The sequence below is a fragment of the Phallusia mammillata genome, chromosome 1, assembly GCF_965637545.1.
Source record: "Phallusia mammillata chromosome 1, kaPhaMamm4.hap1.1, whole genome shotgun sequence".
NCBI classification, from domain to species: domain Eukaryota; kingdom Metazoa; phylum Chordata; class Ascidiacea; order Phlebobranchia; family Ascidiidae; genus Phallusia; species Phallusia mammillata.
In genome coordinates, this window is record NC_137252.1 from 4,438,111 (window position 1) to 4,458,144 (window position 20,034).

The 20,034-nt window shown below is 35.2% G+C and overlaps 1 protein-coding gene across 1 annotated transcript; it reads left to right on the forward strand.

Moving 5' to 3' along the window:
* Window positions 1-273: 273 nt before the first annotated feature.
* LOC145237524 (synaptosomal-associated protein 25-like) lies at window positions 274-6,425 on the forward strand. The gene is made up of 7 exons (XM_080100427.1): window positions 274-523; window positions 959-1,000; window positions 1,416-1,464; window positions 3,086-3,203; window positions 3,431-3,568; window positions 4,741-4,885; window positions 5,213-6,425. The coding sequence occupies exons 1-7, from the start codon at window positions 452-454 to the stop codon at window positions 5,276-5,278; spliced, it is 630 nt and encodes a 209-aa protein (XP_079956553.1). The 5' UTR covers window positions 274-451; the 3' UTR covers window positions 5,279-6,425.
* Window positions 6,426-20,034: the final 13,609 nt, after the last annotated feature.

Genomic DNA, 20,034 nt, shown 5'->3' on the forward strand with positions numbered 1-20,034 from the left:
CTTCGTTTTTAAGACTTTAACTTTTTTTTTTCTGTTTGAAATATAATGTTTTGGAATTATATGACAATTGAGCGAATCAAAAAAACTGATCAAAATACTCTTAAAAATAAGTTAAATATAAAATAACATATCATTTGACCTTATTCCTTAAATTTCACTTAGAAAAAACTAACTGGTTCAAGACCAATTTTTGACATTTTAGATACGGTGGGTTTTGTGAAAAGAGCTGCTTTTATTGTGCCATGTATATTTTGGTATTTCACTCATTTCAAAATAATTTTTTATTACCAGGGTGTTTTTTAGGCTTGTAACACTAATCTATTACCATATATTTACATTTTCAAACTGAGAAACAAAACTTTTTGTGTGGCTCAATCGTTTCTGGTAGAGGGCAAGAGGAACTAGTAAACATTTTGTTTCTGGAAATACAAACAAACCGACGTCGACAGCCATGGATAATGACGATGATGTCAGAGATGAACTTGCTAACATGCAACTGAGAGCGAACCAAATCACAGATGATGTAAGTATATGTTATGTATTGTTAAATCTTTGGTTTGTAAGCCTCCAGTTAATAGGAAATCAACAATACAGTTATATTTGTATAAGACATAGATAAATAGCAGGGACCAGCCCCAAAGCATCGATGCTATTTTGGTGAGATGCTTTAGGCCTGGTATAATATTATTTCTATATTTGTATAATACGCATTATTTTTTTTTTTAAACACTGATTATATTTACATTTGAGACTGTTTATCTAAACTTTGAACCATTTCTGTACCTAAGGTTTTTGACACCCATTGTTTTTATAGTACTTTTGGATAAACGTTTTTGTAATATTATTTGTACCATAAGTATTCTAGCCAGACAATCTTTTGTGCAAAAAAGTATTTTTTTTAAATCAAGGTAAAACTAGCCTAGTTTTTGGATATTGATGTTATCCATTTTCATTTCAGTCTCTTGAAAGCACTCGGCGAATGGTGGCACTCACAGAGGAAGTAAGTATTGATTTTGTTCTAATCTATAAACTGCCGTGACTAATAGACATTCACTGATATTGCTTGGTAGCAGCCATTGTTCCTCTGTTTAAAATTTCCTTCTTAGAAATCAGCTGTCGGTAATATAAATCTGTTTTTTTCTTTCGCTATGCATTTCCCGTTGTTTGGTAAAAAGTGTTTATTCTATCAAGCCAAAAAACACATTAATTATATACTTGTTACATCTAGGGTCTTTGTTCCACCACATTTTCGATTTGAGTCATAAATAAATAATTTATATTTCTGATCAACAGCTGTTATTTCCTTGGAAACAATCTATTCTGTACTTAACATGTCCTCTTATCCCCAGCCCACAAAAACCCAAGAGAATATTTTGTATTGATTTTGCTTTAAGAGCTCTTTTGTTCATTTATAGACTCAAGATGCTGGTATTCGAACTCTTGTTATGCTGGATGAACAAGGAGGTCAGTTGATTCACTCAAATGTTTTTTCCACATACTCTTCACGCTTGCATTTGTCATTTTGTGAATACAAAAAAACGACATAAACTATTTGTTTGTTAGCAAACCTTTCAAATCTTTATGACATATTTTATATATATGCGAGATTTTACACAGAAATTATATATATGTATCTTAAATGTACAATTAAATTTGATTCATTTTAATGGTTTTGTAGAACAATCTTAGATTTTTCTTTCGCTCTCTTGCTGATTTTTTGTTTAACTTCAACATTTAAAGATGGAAATTCTTGTATATTGCCTATGTGTATAGAGAGAGTAATTTTCACTTTTACCCGGATACATTAGTTCACAAATTCTTAGTCAAATGAGTATATCCTTGTTAGTCGTACATACAGTACCTATAAAGTCTTCCGGGAAACTTGTTTCAACCCTTACGTCTGTTTTATTACTTCCTTATGCTGAACATTATGTGTAACCATCCAAAGGAAGGTACTAAAACCACTTAACCACAGGATTGGAGATATATGCCTGAAAGTCCTTATTTTTCCTCGTGTGTCAAAAGCACCGTGTAATAGAGGCAACAATAAATAATTTAAACACCTTTATTTCTTAGGGTTTAAGTCACTGTTGCTCATGTTGTGGCAAAATAGATTGAAGTAAATTTCAAGCCTGTCTGGACATTTTTTTTTCATGTGCTCTGTGTGTTATTGACACAAAAGTGCTTGGAAATTGTTCGTAACATAAAAACACAAACAGTTTAATTGGATTGAATGTTTTTGTTGTGTTATTGGGTTTGTTTGAGACAAATGTTACAACATGTGTCATGTACTGCACAAGGTTGATTCATTACTGTTTTTTATTCCACTAATGTGTTTGACACAAATGGAACAGACCTGCACATAAATCATCACGTTTTTACATTTTCCAACATCAACCATGGTGTGAACTTTAATATTTATGGGATAGAAAAATATGGGATAGAAATGTCGTATGGGATTGAAATGCCTAGTTTTTGTGCATAAAATTTTCTGTAAATTTACATTATTCTCTTTGCCATAAAACTGCTTTTACTTCTCATTTACTTTGTATGTAAACATTTTACTTTATATGTGTAAGAACTTGACCTTCAGTGTGGTTTTTACTAGTGATGCACCGAACCCGCCTAAAAAAGTTCGGGCCGAAACCGAATATTTGGCCACGAGGCCGAATAATTTCGGCCGAATCAGGCCGAACCTAAAATCCCCGTTTATTATGGATGTTTTCAACTGAACCTTGGGTCGTAGATGCGAGTGAAGTGAATTATTCCAAGTCAAAGCCACTTTCACAATGCGAAAGTTTGACTAAACTTGTAATATTTTGTAGACAATGTGGCTCGTATTTTATAAACACAACAATTAGGTAATTTATTACGTTTCGAATAGGCGAAAATGACAGTTTAGGCATTAACTCCACGCAATCAAAAAAGTTCGGTTTCGGCCGAATTTCCAAAAAAAGTTCGGGCCGAAACATCGAAAAACAGCGTATTCGGCCGAAATGTTTCGGCCAACCGAAACTTCGGTGCATCACTAGTTTTTACCTTCAAAACCAGACTGTTACAAAAGTTTTGTAATTTTTTTATTCAGAACAACTGGACAGAGTTGAAGAAGGAATGGATCAAATTAACAAAGACATGAAACAAGCTGAAAAGAATTTGGAGGGATTAGAAAAATGTTGTGGGCTGTGTGTCTGTCCATGGAACAAGTAAGAAAAACAATCTCTTCACAATTAAAAAAATAATATATAAATGTCTATGTCACTTCTAAAATTTGATTTTATGTGTTTAGTCCAGTTTACACCTTTTTTATATTTATGTTTCAAGTTTTGGATTCTTAATTTTAGAGTGTCATAGGCTTTTGTTGCATAATGTTGAGTGACCTTAGACAAGAACATAAGACTCATTTTATATTTAATGACACTTCTTCGTTTAGAGCCAAAAACTTTGAGAAAGGTGACGAATACAAGAAAACGTGGCAGTCGAATGAAGATGGAAAAGTTGTCAGCAATCAACCGCAACGAGTACAAGACCCAAGAGAACAAGCTCAAGTTGGCGGCACTTACGTACAAAGGTAATAATATATATTAACAAGGCTTGCAAAAAAATTGTAAAATTGGACAACCCAAAAAAGTTATTTTCTCAAAGCTAAATGTTGCTAGGTAGAAAAATTACATGCTACAAACTATGTAATTTACAAAAAGTTTTACACAACTAAAAATATGCTCAATTTTGTTTTTGTGTGATAAAAAAACACTTTTGATGACAACAACGGTGAACATTTCAAAGTGTGCAATATGGTGTAACTTGCATACAAGAACCCTTGCATTTTCGTTACATATAAAGTTTCTTTTTGTGTCTGTTGATAGTGATACACATGCTTTTTTGGGACATGTTGTCAGAATTAGGCTATGTTTTTACTGTGTTATCATAAAAAAACCCTTTTGATGGGTAGAGATTTGCGTGCTTTTGTGCAACTGTGTACACAATAGTGTACACAATAGCTATGCTCTATTTGTTCTTGGCGAATAATGGTTGTGATTGGAATGACACACCCTTAAAAGAATTAAATGGATTAAAGCAATATGTAGTTTCATTAACTTGTGCAATGTTACGGTGTTCAAAAATTGTTTACTGGCAAATACTTTAAATTTACCACACAATGCATAAATATATCTAATGCAAACATAAATAGAATCATTTTTTGGTCATTAATCGTATGTACTATTTGTTTGCCCTGTCTTTTGTTTTTTACTTTCTAAAATGTACATATGCAATATATATATGTTGACAGGTTTTTTTTAAGGTTTGGTTTGGGTGACCGCTAAGTAGTTTTAAGAGACCGCAAGTGTTTCATTTAAATACCAAAAAATAGCCATATTTGCTTAAACGAATTATTTATTAGGCTACTGGCAAATTTTGGGAAACCGCTGGAGAAATTTGGGACACCTTAAAAAAAACTGTAATGTTGATATAATACAATTGCACCATAGCCAAGCAGTCAAACTTTGCGTTACTGCATTATACATGCACGTGGGAAGAGTGATGATGTCATTCCTAACATATTATTTGCTCCATCTTTTATTATTACTTGCTAAAATTTTACATAAAATATGCAATATATGTTGGTGTAATGCAATTGCACCATAACCAAGCAGTTTAACTTTGCGTTACTGCATTAGACATGCAAGTGGGAAGAATGATGTCATTTCTAACATATCATATTGCACTGTGTGTTTATGACAGAATCACAAATGACGCTCGAGAGGACGAAATGGAAGAAAACCTCAACCAAGTTGCTGGTGTTATTGGAAACTTAAAACACATGGCTATTGATATGGGAAATGAAATTGGCGCTCAAAATCAACAAATCGACAGAATAAACACTAAGGTACTAATCTTGCTATTTCCAATTTTCCATACAGTATCAAAGTTTACGGTACATGTTTACTCAATTTTTATACAGCTATCAATCAAACTTTTACGGTCATCAAAAGTGGTCTTTTATAGGTCATTACTAATCAAGTAGAAAGTTGTCAAATTTTAATGTACTATTTGTAGTCTGTTTTTAGCCAAACAAAATTGGTCAAATTGACTCATTTTGCCAATTTTTCTGTTTATAGTACTGTCTTATTATCTGCCAAGAACTTAAATTTCAGATTTTATTTTTTGTGTTACTGTTCTGCTACCATTCACCTTTTTGTTTTTCCCCTTTCAGGCTGAATCAAATAACATGAGGATCAGCCAGGCAAATGAGCGTGCCACCAAAATTCTCAAGAACTAAGGCAAAACTTATTGATTTGCTAAAATGTTCTATTCATATACTTGATTGTATGACAACCACAACTCCAGTATGCAAAGGAATAACAGACAGTGTTAATTTCACACTTTGGAAAAATAGTTCATTCTTTATTCTGCTTCAATTTCTGGACTATTTTGTTGGTAACGTGCAATTTGTTATGTATATAATATACATATATTCGATAGATGTAGTTTATGTTGTTTGCGAAAGAACTACTCAATTTTCCAAGTATTGATCATCATGTGTTTTTACAATTTTTAGGCTGTGATAAGTGCTTTTTATCTGAATAGAAATGCCAACAAAAAAGTCAATTCAAAATATTTCATGATCAATTTTGTAGGTAGAAAATTTAGAGAAAGTCTTCAAATTTATTGTTTATTAAAAGTAAGAAAACTAAGGCAAAGCAATGAACTAAAATAGTAATAATGTACCCGAAGTTTTTTGATTTGTTTTTGCTGTACATAACGCTAATAAATTTTGTTTAGTGATAAGTGAAAATTGTATTTTTCATCCTAACGATTTTACTTGTTAACGTTTGCGCAGTTTTTATTGTGAGCCCTATTTATTTTGGTGTTAATACATACAATTAAACAACAAAAGTTACTAGAACTGTTCGTTAGATGTGTAGTGGTAGCGGGTAGTGCAACAAATTCTTTTAAATTTTGCACCTTTTGTCCAGTACAGGCAGTGTTTAGTTGCAAAAACTAACCTAGATATTGTTTTACTAATAAATATGCATTTAGCAGAGGTAGATTATAAATTGTACATTAAAAACTTGTTGTCAATGATATACCAAACTATCATTTCATCGACTAGAATTTGTTTTGCATTTGACAAATTGATTGATTAATAACATTCCTCAATAACAATTTACATTTTTTCCATTAAATTCGACCTTATTTACTGGGTATTGCAATATTTATGGTCATTAGAAGAATTGGTTTATGTCTTGAAGAGTGTGGCTGTCATTGTGATGTAATGTTTTATTTTGCAATAAACTTATCGATCGTTCATTTCTCGTGTATTTTCAGCCAACTGCCGTCACAGCTTGTGTCATTCCAGAATGTCACGTTTGTTTTCGTTAATGACGTCACACTTTCCATTGTTCAATAAATTGAATGTGTTATGATTCATGAAAATGTTAATTTGTTTTGTCCACCGAGGTGACCTTTGCCAGTACCAGAAATTGGAAACCATAATTTGATTTGGGAAATGTGTTTTTCATCAGATACTTCCGATATTGCGGTTTTGAAGGGCACGTTAGGGTTGAATAGCTCTTCATATAAAATTGGTTTTCAATCAAAACTTTTGACAAGTTTCGCTACACATGACTGACCAAAGCTGGTTTCTTAACTGACACAACATTATGTAACAAGTAATTATGCCCTTTAGGCTTCAGGAAGAGGGGCCCATATTGTTTTTGTCCGCATTTTTTTCTGACTTACGCTTGTTTGTTCCACGCGTTTGGTCAAGAAAAAATGCCTCAAACTTATTTAAGTTTACACACATGTTAGTTGGTTATGCAAAGTTTGATTCTTGATGACCCAACGATTCACTAACAGGCCCCAAGACGTAAAAATTTAAACGACTGTATTACTAAAGTACATGATCCAGGAGGTTCATACTTTGTTGCTTGGTGCATTGTAAAGTATTTTAAATCATTAAATTGAGTTTTAAAGTGGGAAGTATTACCGTTTTTGAGGGCCGCTGTCGATTTCACTCGATTGCATTATGTTACAGTTTTACGATGCTTTGACAAGTAGATCAATACATCGATTTCCAAATATATCCTTACTGCAAGACCTCTACAATCTTGCTTACAGTCAGCTATTTAAACTTTATCTGATCGCGGTTTCACCCACTTTAATGGATCACTTTTATGGCCGTCTTGTGCCTGCAAAACTGCCCCGAGATGCTCTGGATAATGAATTATTTAAACTCTAAAACTTGCGCATTTGACAAACTGAAGGACAGGCACTGATTTTGCCCGTTATATCAATTATTTAAAGCCAGCGTCGTTTAACAAGAGTCAAAACCACGAAGGACTTTTCGATTTTACTGCTTATAATAAGTACGTCGTTTAAAATCACAAGGGTATTTTGGAAGGGTGATAATCTTTTGAACAGTATCACATGCTTTTGACAGCTATAGGGACAAGATTTAATGAAGAGAACAAACTAAATTCCAAGTAGGCCTATATTTTATCAGCTAAAGGTTGGCTGTATCGAACACATGTATGAATTTAATGTAGCAATGATTTCAGAAAATGCTCTGGTTTCGCCAGCATACACAAATTTGTAATAATTGTGAATACACCAACAAATCAGCTGCCCAACTGAATGATCCAAATAAGTATTTTTAGAAAGTGTCAAATAGGACTTTTTAGCCAGGCAAGTAGCAAATATTTTGTGAAAGGTTTTTGGCATTGAATAAAATTTGCTAATGTCTGTATGTTAAATCTGATTTTTTTTATGCGTCGTCAACAAAACCATGTCTACATAGTGACATCTTGTGGCGAAATTAATTTGTACGAATTAGGCTATAGAACAGGGGTCACCAAACTACGGCCCGCCAGGTCATTTCATCCGGCCCGCGACCACATTTTTTGGTTTGTCAAATCGTTTTGATAACTTTGTAACATAAAAAAATTATTCTACTCCTCACGAAAGTTGTTGCGATATGTAGAATTTATATTACCTAGTTTCATAGAATTACAACGCCCAGGATTGATTCAAAGCCTGTTTATTACGTGCGGTAATAAAACTACGTTGAAATTCGTTTCTGTGCAACGTGCCGGTTGAAAAAAAGTTTCAAAAGTGAGACATATTCAAAAACATTTCATGTTTAGCTGCAGACAGTGCACACTGTTTCGACCTATAAGGTCTCATCAGCCAGCAGCTGGTGACGAGAGATCGGCCGCATTGGCTAGTGTAGCCATCCAACGGCACTCCAGTTTGTTGGGAGCAACAGGGTACAACCCCATGCATCACCTAGTCTGTGCGATGCCACAACTGGGCATACAGCACAGATGAAACTTATCATTTATTGGCTCTATGCTTTTACATTTCATGTTTAATGCTTTGAATTTTTAAAGTTTTTGTTGCGTTCAGGGGGTAAAACTAACCACTCGCAGTAGGAAAAGAGGATACGAGTTCGACAGGTTCATAAATCTTTCAAATAGTTTATAGGTTGTTACTGTAGGAAGCTGCAACAGTACTTGCGCGTGCAAGGTTGCTTTTATCGATATGCTACAATCTGAAATGTCATCCATAAAGGTCCTAGATCTTCATGTATTTTTGACGTTTGTGTGGTTAAAGGTTTTGTGCAAAAATGAAATCGATTTAAGCCGATTTGATTAAAAAGATCTTTCTTGAATTTTTTGCGAAAAGAGATGTCGCACGTGATTCGTCAATCAAAATTCTTGGCAACGTGCGCCGTGTCAGATAACCTTAGTTCAGACCCAATCGCATATGCAGTGTTGAGGTTATTGTTGATGAGAAACAATACAGGACTATATTACGGAACTATATTGTATGAGATTACAGCTTGGTAGATAAAAACTGTAATGAGCCGGATGTCCACATGCAGATTTAAGTTTATAAAAAACGTTAAGTCGTGCGAATGACTTAGGCCCCATCCACACTGTTTATTCTTTGTTTATTAATGTTTTTTTTGTCGTGCGTCGCTCGCAGCCGAATTGAAAATCCATTGTTCGGGCAGCGCGTGCAGGCAAAAGTGAACGAATTTGCTATGCAGGGGTTGAGCCACATGGTGTTTATTTAATAAATTATTTCGTTCAACTGGTGTAATTCTAAACAAAATACTAGTTGTTGTTTTCAAGAACTTGTATTTTTGCTGACGTTTCGTCCACCAGAACGGTAGGACTTCTTCAGAGCAATGAACGAATAATACAGCGGGCACAGAGACGAAAATGTATGGAAACAGCGGGATACGATGCACAATAATTACATTAGGACAAAGGCTTTCCGTGAAGAGTTGCGTGTGCTACAAAACCACAGGGCGTAACTAATGTCGGATTTTTGATGGGGAAGTCGGACGCAAAACGTCGCGTTCCAATTAATGCGGTGGTCGCATTCCAAAATGTGTTCGCATAAGGCAGACTTGCTAACATCCATGTTTTTGACAGCCGCTTTATGTTCTTTGAGGCGTGAATTTAGATTTCGCTTAGTTTGGCCAATGTATACCATATTACAATCACGACAAGGGACCTGGTAAACAATTCCTGTACGATGTTGTGGTATAGTGGCATCTTTGGGTTTTGGTAGCAATTGTCCATTTGTTTTAAAGAGGTTTCATCGCCACTTTTACCCCAGCGTCGTTCAGGATTCGTTTTAGGCGTTCAGTTACACCCTGGACGTATGGTAAGCAAGTGAACGATTTGAACTGTCTGTTTTGTGCGGTGGTTGTGTTACGTGTCAAGTTGTGTAAGTTTCGCGGGAAGCCGTTATTCCCTAACACGCGTGCAATGTTCTTGCATTCGTGTTTGCGAATAGCCGTATCCCTGATGTGTGTCTTGACTCTGTTGTAAAGTGTTTTGGCGACCGTAAGCTTTTGGTGCCGAGGATGGTGCGATGTGTAATTTAGGTATCGATCAGTGTTCGTGGGTTTCTTGTAAATGTTTGTGGTGAGCTTTTGGTCTGGCTGCCTGGTGACAGCCACATCCAAAAACGCAATGGTATCGTGTTGTTCGGTTTCCATGGTGAAAGCTATTGTTGGTGATATGGTGTTCAGGTGTGAGTGAAATGTGTTTACCATGTTACTGTCTATAATGGTGTTTATGTTAGTAAAACTGCATATATTTGTTCTTTGACATATTTTGTGTATCCCAAACGATGTTACATAAATACCAGATAATGTTTAAACTCGTTATGTTGTGCTAGCTTGTAATCACAGATCAGCAAATATATAGCAATGAGTAATACAGCAAATATTATTCAGGAAAAATTATGTTTAATAATCTTATGCGGGATTTCATATCATTTAGTCTTGACAAAATGTTAGCAGTCAACCAAGCATGAAGTAGACAATGTGGTCAACGCCGACGCAATTCCAAGCCAAGCGAGCGATCGTGCGTGCGAGCAATCAACCAGTGTGTTGAAATGAACTGTTGTGGGAAATTTTCGCTGTTACTGTTGTTTGCCCTAAGTGTTATTACTAACCTGGTGTATATCTTTTACGCCTAAATTGTTTCTTCACTACGTACAATAATCCAATACTGCATTACCTACGCAACGTGCACCTAATTGCACTAAACAAAAAAGCATTACTAAAGTGCATCTGTGATTTAATAATAGATGAGTGATTGGAAATGGTGCCAAAATCTTTTTATTTAGCAGCAAAACGTAATGGATCGAGGTTAGGGCATTTTCAGGTACTTCCTATCTAACAGAGCAAAGGGTCGCGTTGACGATTTAAAAATAACAACTAGCCTAAAAAGGAAGTTGACCAAGTAATGGGAAAAAATAGTCGAAACATGGTTGTCGACACGTAGAGGGAATAAAAGGCCAGTAGTGTTTTCCTGGAAAAATTTTGGCTTGTCACCGCGTGCTTGAAAAGGTTGCACATTTATACTTCCCACAGTATAAGGCAAAACCTAAGGTTAATATGCAGCGGTAAATATGCCCCAAAATCGTTTAAACATAATTGAATAGTTTGTTTTACGATTTGAAGCATTTTACACTATTTTCAAGCATTTTTAGAGCTGTATTGAGCCTAAAGTCGGACAAAGTAGCTGGTTCTTTGAAAAAATGTGACTTTTGTTGAACTTTGTGAACCATCTGTTGTCACATGTCGTCATTTCCACACCGACCCATGCACACTAGAAATAGTTTGCGGAACTCACTACGTAGTAACGTGCCTTTGTTGGACAAACCACAGCCCAGTTAGAAGCAGGAAAAGCTTTAACCTAATTGCATTAAAATGCCTTTTTGCTCTGTTTGTTATACAAGCCAATTACTGTTGAGCTGCATAGAGTGCAAAGCTAAACTGCAACATAGATCTTTTTCAAAAAGCCTTTTAAAATGGGATTTGAAGTTTGTATACACTCTTAAAAGAGCCATAGCTATGCTTCAGTTGCATGCAGCTGAGTGTTTCCTGGTGTGCTTCTCAATATTGTTTTGTTTCGGATGGCTGTATATGACAAAACTGGGACCGTCAAATTTTAGTTTTAAAGTGTGTTGTGCATCAAAACAGCTTGTTATTTTAGTGTTACGTCAGAAGCTATACAGTGGTCATTTTTTCAGAAAACCAGTATACTTCTTTCTAGGCGCTGAAAACCTGAAACATGTAACCAAGACACCGTGTTTAGCTGGCAAGTATCTTTTTAAAACCTCACGTTGCAATATACGCTGTAAAGGGTACCTTGCGGTGTATAGTAATTTGCGCAAACGTTGCACATTTCCAATTAACAAGATACGTCACTTTCTGATCTTAAAATACAGCTTCGATGTAGCTCTGAAAGAGACAAGTTGCTCATAACTAATGTTTGTGTAATTATTCGCAGACGATCACTTTTGCAAAGAGTGAAATTTGGTTTATCAGTAATCAAAGACATTTTAGGTTAAAGCAAAGTTGGGCAAGGTTTTGGCTTGAGGACAATCTGCTGTAACAATCGTTGCCATAACTGGGTGCTTAAGGTTTGGCAAACTTAATACTTTTGTAACATGCCAGAGAGCTTGTGTATATAGCGTGGAATATTTATTTCTAATAGAGCTATTACAATCGCATATCATAAATATCCATGCTCAATCGCTGCAACATGTCCTCGTAATAGCGCTGTTATATTTGTGATTAAACTACTTGAGATTAGTCAAGTTATTTCGCTTGGTGAGAGAACGCATACAATTGCACTCATATAACACAATCACCAAGCCGGAAATAGCTGCGCAACGTTAAAACGGTATGGTGCGCATGACAATAGATGGCACATTGGTGAATCATGACTAAACGCGCTGCAGCTACACCGTATTAAGAAGCGTTGTGTGACTGGAGCTTACAAGAGAGTAAGTTTTGTATGAGTAAAATATGTTCGTGCACAAATCAAATCCATGTAGAGCAGCGGTTCTCAAAGTGGGGTCCGCGGTCCATTAGGCGTCTGTGAGGCAATTTTGCATAAGTAGCTAAATCGTGTAATCAACTTTCGTTTTTCTGAAATATACATTCAGGTTTAAGGACCGCGAGCCCTCGAAATAATGGCGAAGGGACCGTTTTGAAAAATTAAGAACAAGTTTGAGAACCACTGGTGTAGAATGTTACTATTACTTACAAATTTAGTAAAAAACGAAAATTCTGGTCAAAGCTGAAATAAGCTGCAAAACACACCTTCATCTCTAATTATGGGTCCCCTTCCCTGAAGGGGACACATATTGTTTTTGTCCATATTTTTTTTTTCTTTTTTTCTGTTTTCTTTTTTCTTTTTTCTTTTTTTTCTTTCTAACGCAGATTTGTTCCCACGTTTTGATCAAGAAAGAATGGTTCAAACTTTTTCAAATTTACACACATTATAGATATTGGTCTAAAGAGGGTCCATGTGAATTTTGACCCCGTTTGATCCCTCGGTTCACCCACAGCCCCCCAAAACGTAATTTTTTTAAAACGGCTATACTTGCTAAAGTACTTCATTTAGGAGTTATATGCTTTGGATTTTGGTGCAATATAAGGTATTTCAAAGAATTTTGTACCTTAAAAAAAGATTTACCCATTTTCACCCCTTAAACCCCCAAAATATTCGTTTCTATCCAACACTGGTTTGTTAATTGCGTTTGGTCAAGAAAGATTGCTTTAAATTTATTCAAATTTGCACAGATGTTAGTTATTGTTCCAAATTTGATCCTCCTGAAGTTTGACCCCAAACGACCCCAAAACGAAAAAAATTTAAAACGGCTGTATTGACCCAAGTACATAATCTAAGGGTTTCATGCTTTGTTGGTTGGTGCAATGTAAGCTATTCTAAATAATTTTGTAACTTTTTATTGGATTCACCCATTTTTACCCCTTAAACCCCAAAATAATAAGTTTTAGGCAAGAAATACAAGCCCTAATGTGCTGAAATGTTAAACAATTGTTTGCAGTAGGTTATTCGTTTAGTATTTAAAAATTTGCCTTAATCGGCCAAATAGTTACTTTTGCAGCCCATAATATGTGTACACTGTCAGTCAGATTGAAGTCTCAACTCTCAAGGGAGTAATTCACTTGTTTACGATTAAGGCGTGTGAATGCAGCGGGAGTGCTCAGCTTGACGTCCGCCGGACGTTTTACGAGACAGTCGTGTTGGTGATTAGATATTAGCTGTTTTTGCGCAGCTATGCTATGTCGTTTTTCACTTTACACATTTTCACTTTTTTCCTTAAAAATCTAAAAATAACCAGGATGTTTGTTTACCATAAATCCGCACAAACGCGCGTGTGGGGACCCATTCGTTTTTGCTTGCAAAAACAATCATATGTGTAGATCAAATGATGTGTATAGTAAATTGGTAAATATCTAACAATGATTGTGCCCTATTTTTACTGTTACCAATTCGCATATTCATATGTGTGGGGACCCATTAGATTATGCTTGCAGAAACAATTATGGTATAAAGTGCCAGGAAAAAGATAGGGACCCAATGAAATGTAGGTGCCAAATATATATCCATTATAAATATAGTAAATGGTATATGTGATACATCGTTAAATATGATATAGTATATATAAACTGGCAATATATAGAAAAACCACTATTCTAGTTTATTATTGTTTTCGTCTAATCTTTATTTCATTATCAATCAACCGCAATCAGTGGCAAAAAATCGCAACCCCCACCTATAATGGACAACAAATTAGGATGACGCACTTTGACGTGAATAGACGGTAAGGTAAAACCACCGGACGTCGTATATAAGTTTTTTGTTTACGGTATTAGATTATAGTGGGTATTTTTCTTAGCCAAGGTAACCGTTAAATGCCACAGGTAAAAAATTTTGTGTTTGTACCTAATTCTTCATTTAGAACATCGTTTGAAAAGTGTCCTTGCAAAAATGCACAAACCAACAGAAAGAGTTGACTTTGTTGGATTAGCACACCCAAGAGAGCAAACAAAATTTTTGCAAAATGTGCATACAAGCCCCGAGAAGTGGCGCATGAATCTACGTTAGGGTATACGCAGGATTACCATACTCTCCTTATTTCTAAAATTTCTCAATATTTTGAAGTGCAATGTCGTAGAAACGTCCTTATTTTGGGATCCATGTCGATGGCAACCCTATAGGTGTAAACATAACTCAATAAAAGAATTATTGTTGGATAACGTTGGATACTGACTGATCTCAAATATTTCGATTTTTAAAGATACCTGAACAATATACAAACAATTCAATCACCAAGCAAGAAATACCCGTGCAACGTTAAAATATACATATGCCCTCAAACTAAAACTGGTTTAGGGGGCTTTCAGTTGTTTATGTGCTCTAACAGGTTTCTTTAACAATATGAAAATGTATACAACACGCATATTGTGAAGTAAGGTATGTTAGCAGCATGTGCGATCGGTACAAACTGTTAATATGTGTTTTTTTTTTTATTTGGGCAGTTACACTTTGAAAGAAATGTCAATGCAGCGTTTTTCTGTGTTTTGGTTTCTGATTGCTGTTTATACTTTATTGTTACCCCCAAAGAGCTTTGACGGTTTAGTGATCATATTGAAGTTTTAAATCATCGTTTATAAAATCATTATCGTTTATGCGACCTGTAAACTTCGGATTTTGCACAGTATGCTTTCAGTTTAAACTCGTCGCATTTCTCTTCACACCACACAGGTTTAAAAGGCATTTGTAATACGGTTTTCGAAAATAAACGAAATCGTTCAAACATATATATATACACCAGTATAAATAATAACGAGTTACCAAATTAACAACACTCACTAACTGGTTTTTGCACAGGTCGAAGAGCAAATTCCTTTTTTTAATTTGCACAAGCGGTTTAACGTCTGTAAGCTGCAACATGTGTAAAGTAGAACAGCACTTTGTCTTCCCAGTAAACCTAGCATTGTAACCGTTTATGACGTCACACACAAACAATGTGATAAAACTACAATCACCCGATAAACGTTATTTAACATAGAGATATTGCATTGTTAATTAGTAAAAACAAAACGTGCTAGAGCCATTGGTTTAACGTGTACTTGATGTCACTTTGGCATGATATTGGTTAGGCAGGAAACATCTGGACCTCGTTGGCTAAAACCGCTGTATAGGAGAAACAACGTTTTGAGGCTGAAGAAACTGATCATCTCAAAAGCGGTTTTATTGTGTTAGAAACTGAAACCGCTAAAGATTCAGTCAATATTGATTCTTGCAAGTTCCCTACATGGTCTTTGTTTAGTAAGTTTAGAAAGTGTTGATAGTTTGTTTTGTTTTTGTGTTGTTTTGCGTTTTTGTTTGTTGTTAATATCGGCAGAAAGTCTTAGCATTGAAATTGAAACGTGAGCATAATGGTAGAGAAAGGCATTTTGAAACGTCAGCCAAAGTTTTAAAAAGTATAAGTTGAGAGTGTTTTTTATTTGATGGCTTGTTAAAAATTAATAAAACGTGTTGTAATTGTTCCATACCAGGCACATTGCCATGCAAAAATGCACAAACCAACAGAAAGAGTTGACTCTGTTGGATTAGCACACCCAAGAGAGCAAACAAAATTTTTGCAAAATGTGCATACGAGCCCCGAGAAGTGGCGCATGGATCTACGTTAGGGTATACGCAGGATTACCATACTCTCCTTATTTCTAAAATTTCTCAATATTTTGAAGTGCAATGTCGTAGAAACGTCCTTATTTTGGGATCCATGTCGATGGCAACCCTATAGGTGTAAACATAACTCAATAAAAGAATTATTGTTGGATAACGTTGGATACTGACTGATCTCAAATATTTCGATTTTTAAAGATACCTGAACAATATACAAACGATTCAATCACCAAGCAAGAAATACCGGTGCAACGTTAAAATATACATATGCCCTCAAACTAAAACTGGTTTAGGGGGCTTTCAGTTGTTTATGTGCTCTAACAGGTTTCTTTAACAATATGAAAATGTATACAACACGCATATTGTGAAGTAAGGTATGTTAGCAGCATGTGCGATCGGTACAAACTGTTAATATGTGTTTTTTTGTATTTGGGCAGTTACACTTTGAAAGAAATGTCAATGCAGCGTTTTTCTGTGTTTTGGTTTCTGATTGCTGTTTATACTTTATTGTTACCCCCAAAGAGCTTTGACTTTAAATTCTTTTTGGAACAGAACTGCAAACAGTGCATAATATATTATTGTGACAGAGACATTGAGAAAGTAAGTTTAACAAATGTAAACAACATGATGCACTTCAGTTTAGACAGTGGGATATCATGTGATATTATAACTTCGTGCAACAAACGTAACGGAGGCCAGGAACCTAATCATACAACACAACCGAGTGGTGCGGATGGCGACCTTTAAAGTTATTACTTGTTGCAGGAAGTCGGAGTTGTTGTTTATTGAACGAGGCTATATGATGAACACATAAAGCAAAGCTGTTAATGTGGTTACTTTCTGTATTTGGAGATATAGATTTTATATGTTCAGCATTAGTTACAGCTTTCTAGGCTTTGTACAACAAGTTTTGGATTATGTTTGTAGTTAGAACAGTCACCGCAAAACATGCAATTTTAGGAGTCGATTTTAGCAAAAACTCTATTTGATCAACAATGTTTTATGTTTCAACATTTTTTTGTTGATTGTTAAGACAAATATACTGCAAGGTAACCGTCGAAGCAAAGCAATTGTAAACTGTCAAAAAGTTAGTGGTTTAACAAAATCTGCGTAACTTCCTTGTTGAGCGCTTTTTCAAAATGGAAATTCCGTGTAAATGTTGCCATTGCTTATTAAAAAGTAAATTCGGAAGCGAAACAAAGTATGTTTTTCTACAAATTAATATCACTGCACAGTATGCACTGCGCAGGACTGAGTTTTGCACCAAGCATCTGACAATTTGTGTAAAGTTCTTTTTGAGACATCACATGCTTTCAGTATTCGTGAAACTTCGGACATTGTACAGTAATAGTAATTTTGGCTTAGAGGGAAGCGCTGAAATTGGGTCGTGCCTTGTGTTCTATAAGCTGGTAAACAGTTTGTTGTTTTCTGTTTTGAGATTAGTATGACTGAAAACTAGAAACATAGTTAACAGTTTGTGTTATATAAAAGCAAATTAAAGTCAAAGTTTGTGTCACTTAATTTACATTTACTGTATTAGCTTATAATGCTCGCATTGACATTTAACAAAGGTTTAGTACTTGAATTAAATAACCGCAATTGATGGATACATTATGCGTCATAATGGGCCATTGTGTTTCAGCAGAAGTGATGAGTTCTAAAAATACTTGCCAACGCATTAAAGTTTAATGCAAAGATATCTTTTGTTTACGAGCTGCTGCACAATTTCCGATGTAAAAAACGAAATTAAAGGCAGTCGAAGAAAGATAGAATGCAATAATGTGGCGGAGGGCATGAACTGCGAGCACTTAAAGGAAATTAAAGCCTGGTTTCTTTTTAAGCTTGTGGTTAAGGTCAGCCCCTCAGTGACACGCACTCTTTGACAAATCCACTCCTGGTGTTATACATTAATATTAATTGTCAACGTAGGTCGCCAAGCTCTCATGGGTTTTAATGCCTATAGATCAGATGTATTATTAGCGCTGGGTGAGCAGTCTTGACTCTTGCTAATGATAAAGCGATAAAGGGAATTTTAGAGTCAGGGTGACAGCTACGACGGACAATGATTGTATTCTATCTGTCTAGTTTGGATTATGACCAGTAACAAAAAGGCTTATGCTGCGTTTTTTATTTTAATTTAAACGTAGCAATAACATGCTGGTACGCTGTTTTTACTTAAATAATAGCAATAAATATAATAGATGCGATACATTGGTATTTTTTGGTAATGTTGTTATGTAACAGATTTAGGTAAAATATTTATCACTGAAAAAGTACGTCGCTGTTATCCAGATATTTTACATGACTTGACGTTTTGTGATGTAAAACTATTTTTCTCAAAAATTTTAATTAACACGTTTAAGCTCATAAATAGCATTAGTTATTCTTTGCTTTTTGAGAAGTGTTTCGCTTTTTTAGAAGCAGTATTCATTCTTGTAACAAACTTATTGAAATAAAAACAAACAAATTTAACGTGCGTAAAAAACGAAGCTGTTTCCTCAGATACCGCCGAAGTATCGAACGCGTCACACAGTTTACATCAACGGGTTTCGGTGCGGAAACAGTAATATCATATTTTAAAGGCGGTTATGATGATTAAGTCTTACTTCAAGACGCTCAGTGATAAACGTCTTTAGCAAATTTACTGGCAAACTTATTGTAACAGTTTTGTTGCCGCTGTGTATTTAAATTAAAGCATAATTTGTCAGAGGGTGGATATATCAGAGGCCAATGTCATAACCATGTAACCAAAGTTGTTTTGATTTGAAATGGAAAAACATTTTTTAGACTGCAGAAAAGTGCATCTTTTAGTATTTTATTTGCTCTCACTCTTTTTTGCCTTTATTTGTCCTTTTCGGCAAAAAGAAAAAGTGACTTTGTCAGTCACTTAAATTAGGATTTGTGTTTGCTGGATCAAGCTCTCTAATCTTATCCACGCGCAAATAGTTAAGATCCATTTTAGTTTGCAGTGCTGTGACAAACATTTTGCAAGATTATCTTGTCAAAAAAGCTTTTTTCTGACAATGTCCATGCGCTGGCATAGTAGGCAAATCTTATTGTGTGTTGTAATGTGTTGCTTAATTCGCGAAATTATCAATAAACTTTAATGACAATAAGGCATCAAGAATGTCATTACATTCAGACTGAGTGTGAGGGTTTGATTTATTCGTTTAAACTTTGTTTTACTTACTTGGACTTTGCACATTAAAATATCATTTTGATGATGCAAACTGTATAATGTCATAAGCCTCATTGGAGCATGCAGCCAATGAGAAAAATACTGTGAGGCAGAATTTTGCTAATTAGGTGTCTTTAATTAATCAAGATTGCAGACCTAGATTTGTAAGCAGGGTTGAAATTCAGATTCGGTTTGGTTTACCAAGATTAAATTTGGAAAAAATGAGGCCAAGTGCAAAGTAATGACCGAGTTTAATTAAAGCTAAAGATTCGACTTACAACACTGGTTTTAAGTTATCACCTTGATCGGGGCTCTTGAAAGGCTGTTTCGTGGAACTTTATGGTACACCGAGTACTACTCGCTGCGGTTGCATGGTTCCGCCGTGGTTTCCCGAGATTTGTGGTAAAACTTTAAACAGAAATAATTTATACGTTTTGTTACAAACAGCAACGATCAGCAGTACATTGCGTTATTTTTGTGACGCGCATAAAAGCAAAAAGTGTCGTTTTTTCGATAAAATGTTACGAGGATGCAGGTATAAATTTCATTCTGGGTGGAACCACTTAATTGTGTCTGTTTTGCATAATTTGGGTTGCTGTTAAGTTATAACTTTATAACTTAAGAAAATTTCGTTATTGGGTGAGAAAGATTTCTTGTTCAAACGAATCTGACATACAGCGTGTGTACATAGAAAAATCGTTTTTCACACCTTTTGGAGAATCTGGTACGCAGTTTATATCCTTCGCAAGTTTGGTTAAGGTTGTTCATAAAAAGCAGGGGTGTCCAACACGTGGCACGCGGAACATTTGAAAATGGCAC

Bases quoted from the DNA above. Each gene is read 5' to 3' on its own strand.
- LOC145237524 (XM_080100427.1), top strand. From the start codon at position 452: ATGGATAATGACGATGATGTCAGAGATGAACTTGCTAACATGCAACTG. The intron at 1,465-3,085 runs GTCAGTTGATTC...TTTTTTATTCAG, and splicing joins TATGCTGGATGAACAAGGAG to AACAACTGGACAGAGTTGAA. The intron at 4,886-5,212 runs GTACTAATCTTG...TTCCCCTTTCAG, and splicing joins TCGACAGAATAAACACTAAG to GCTGAATCAAATAACATGAG.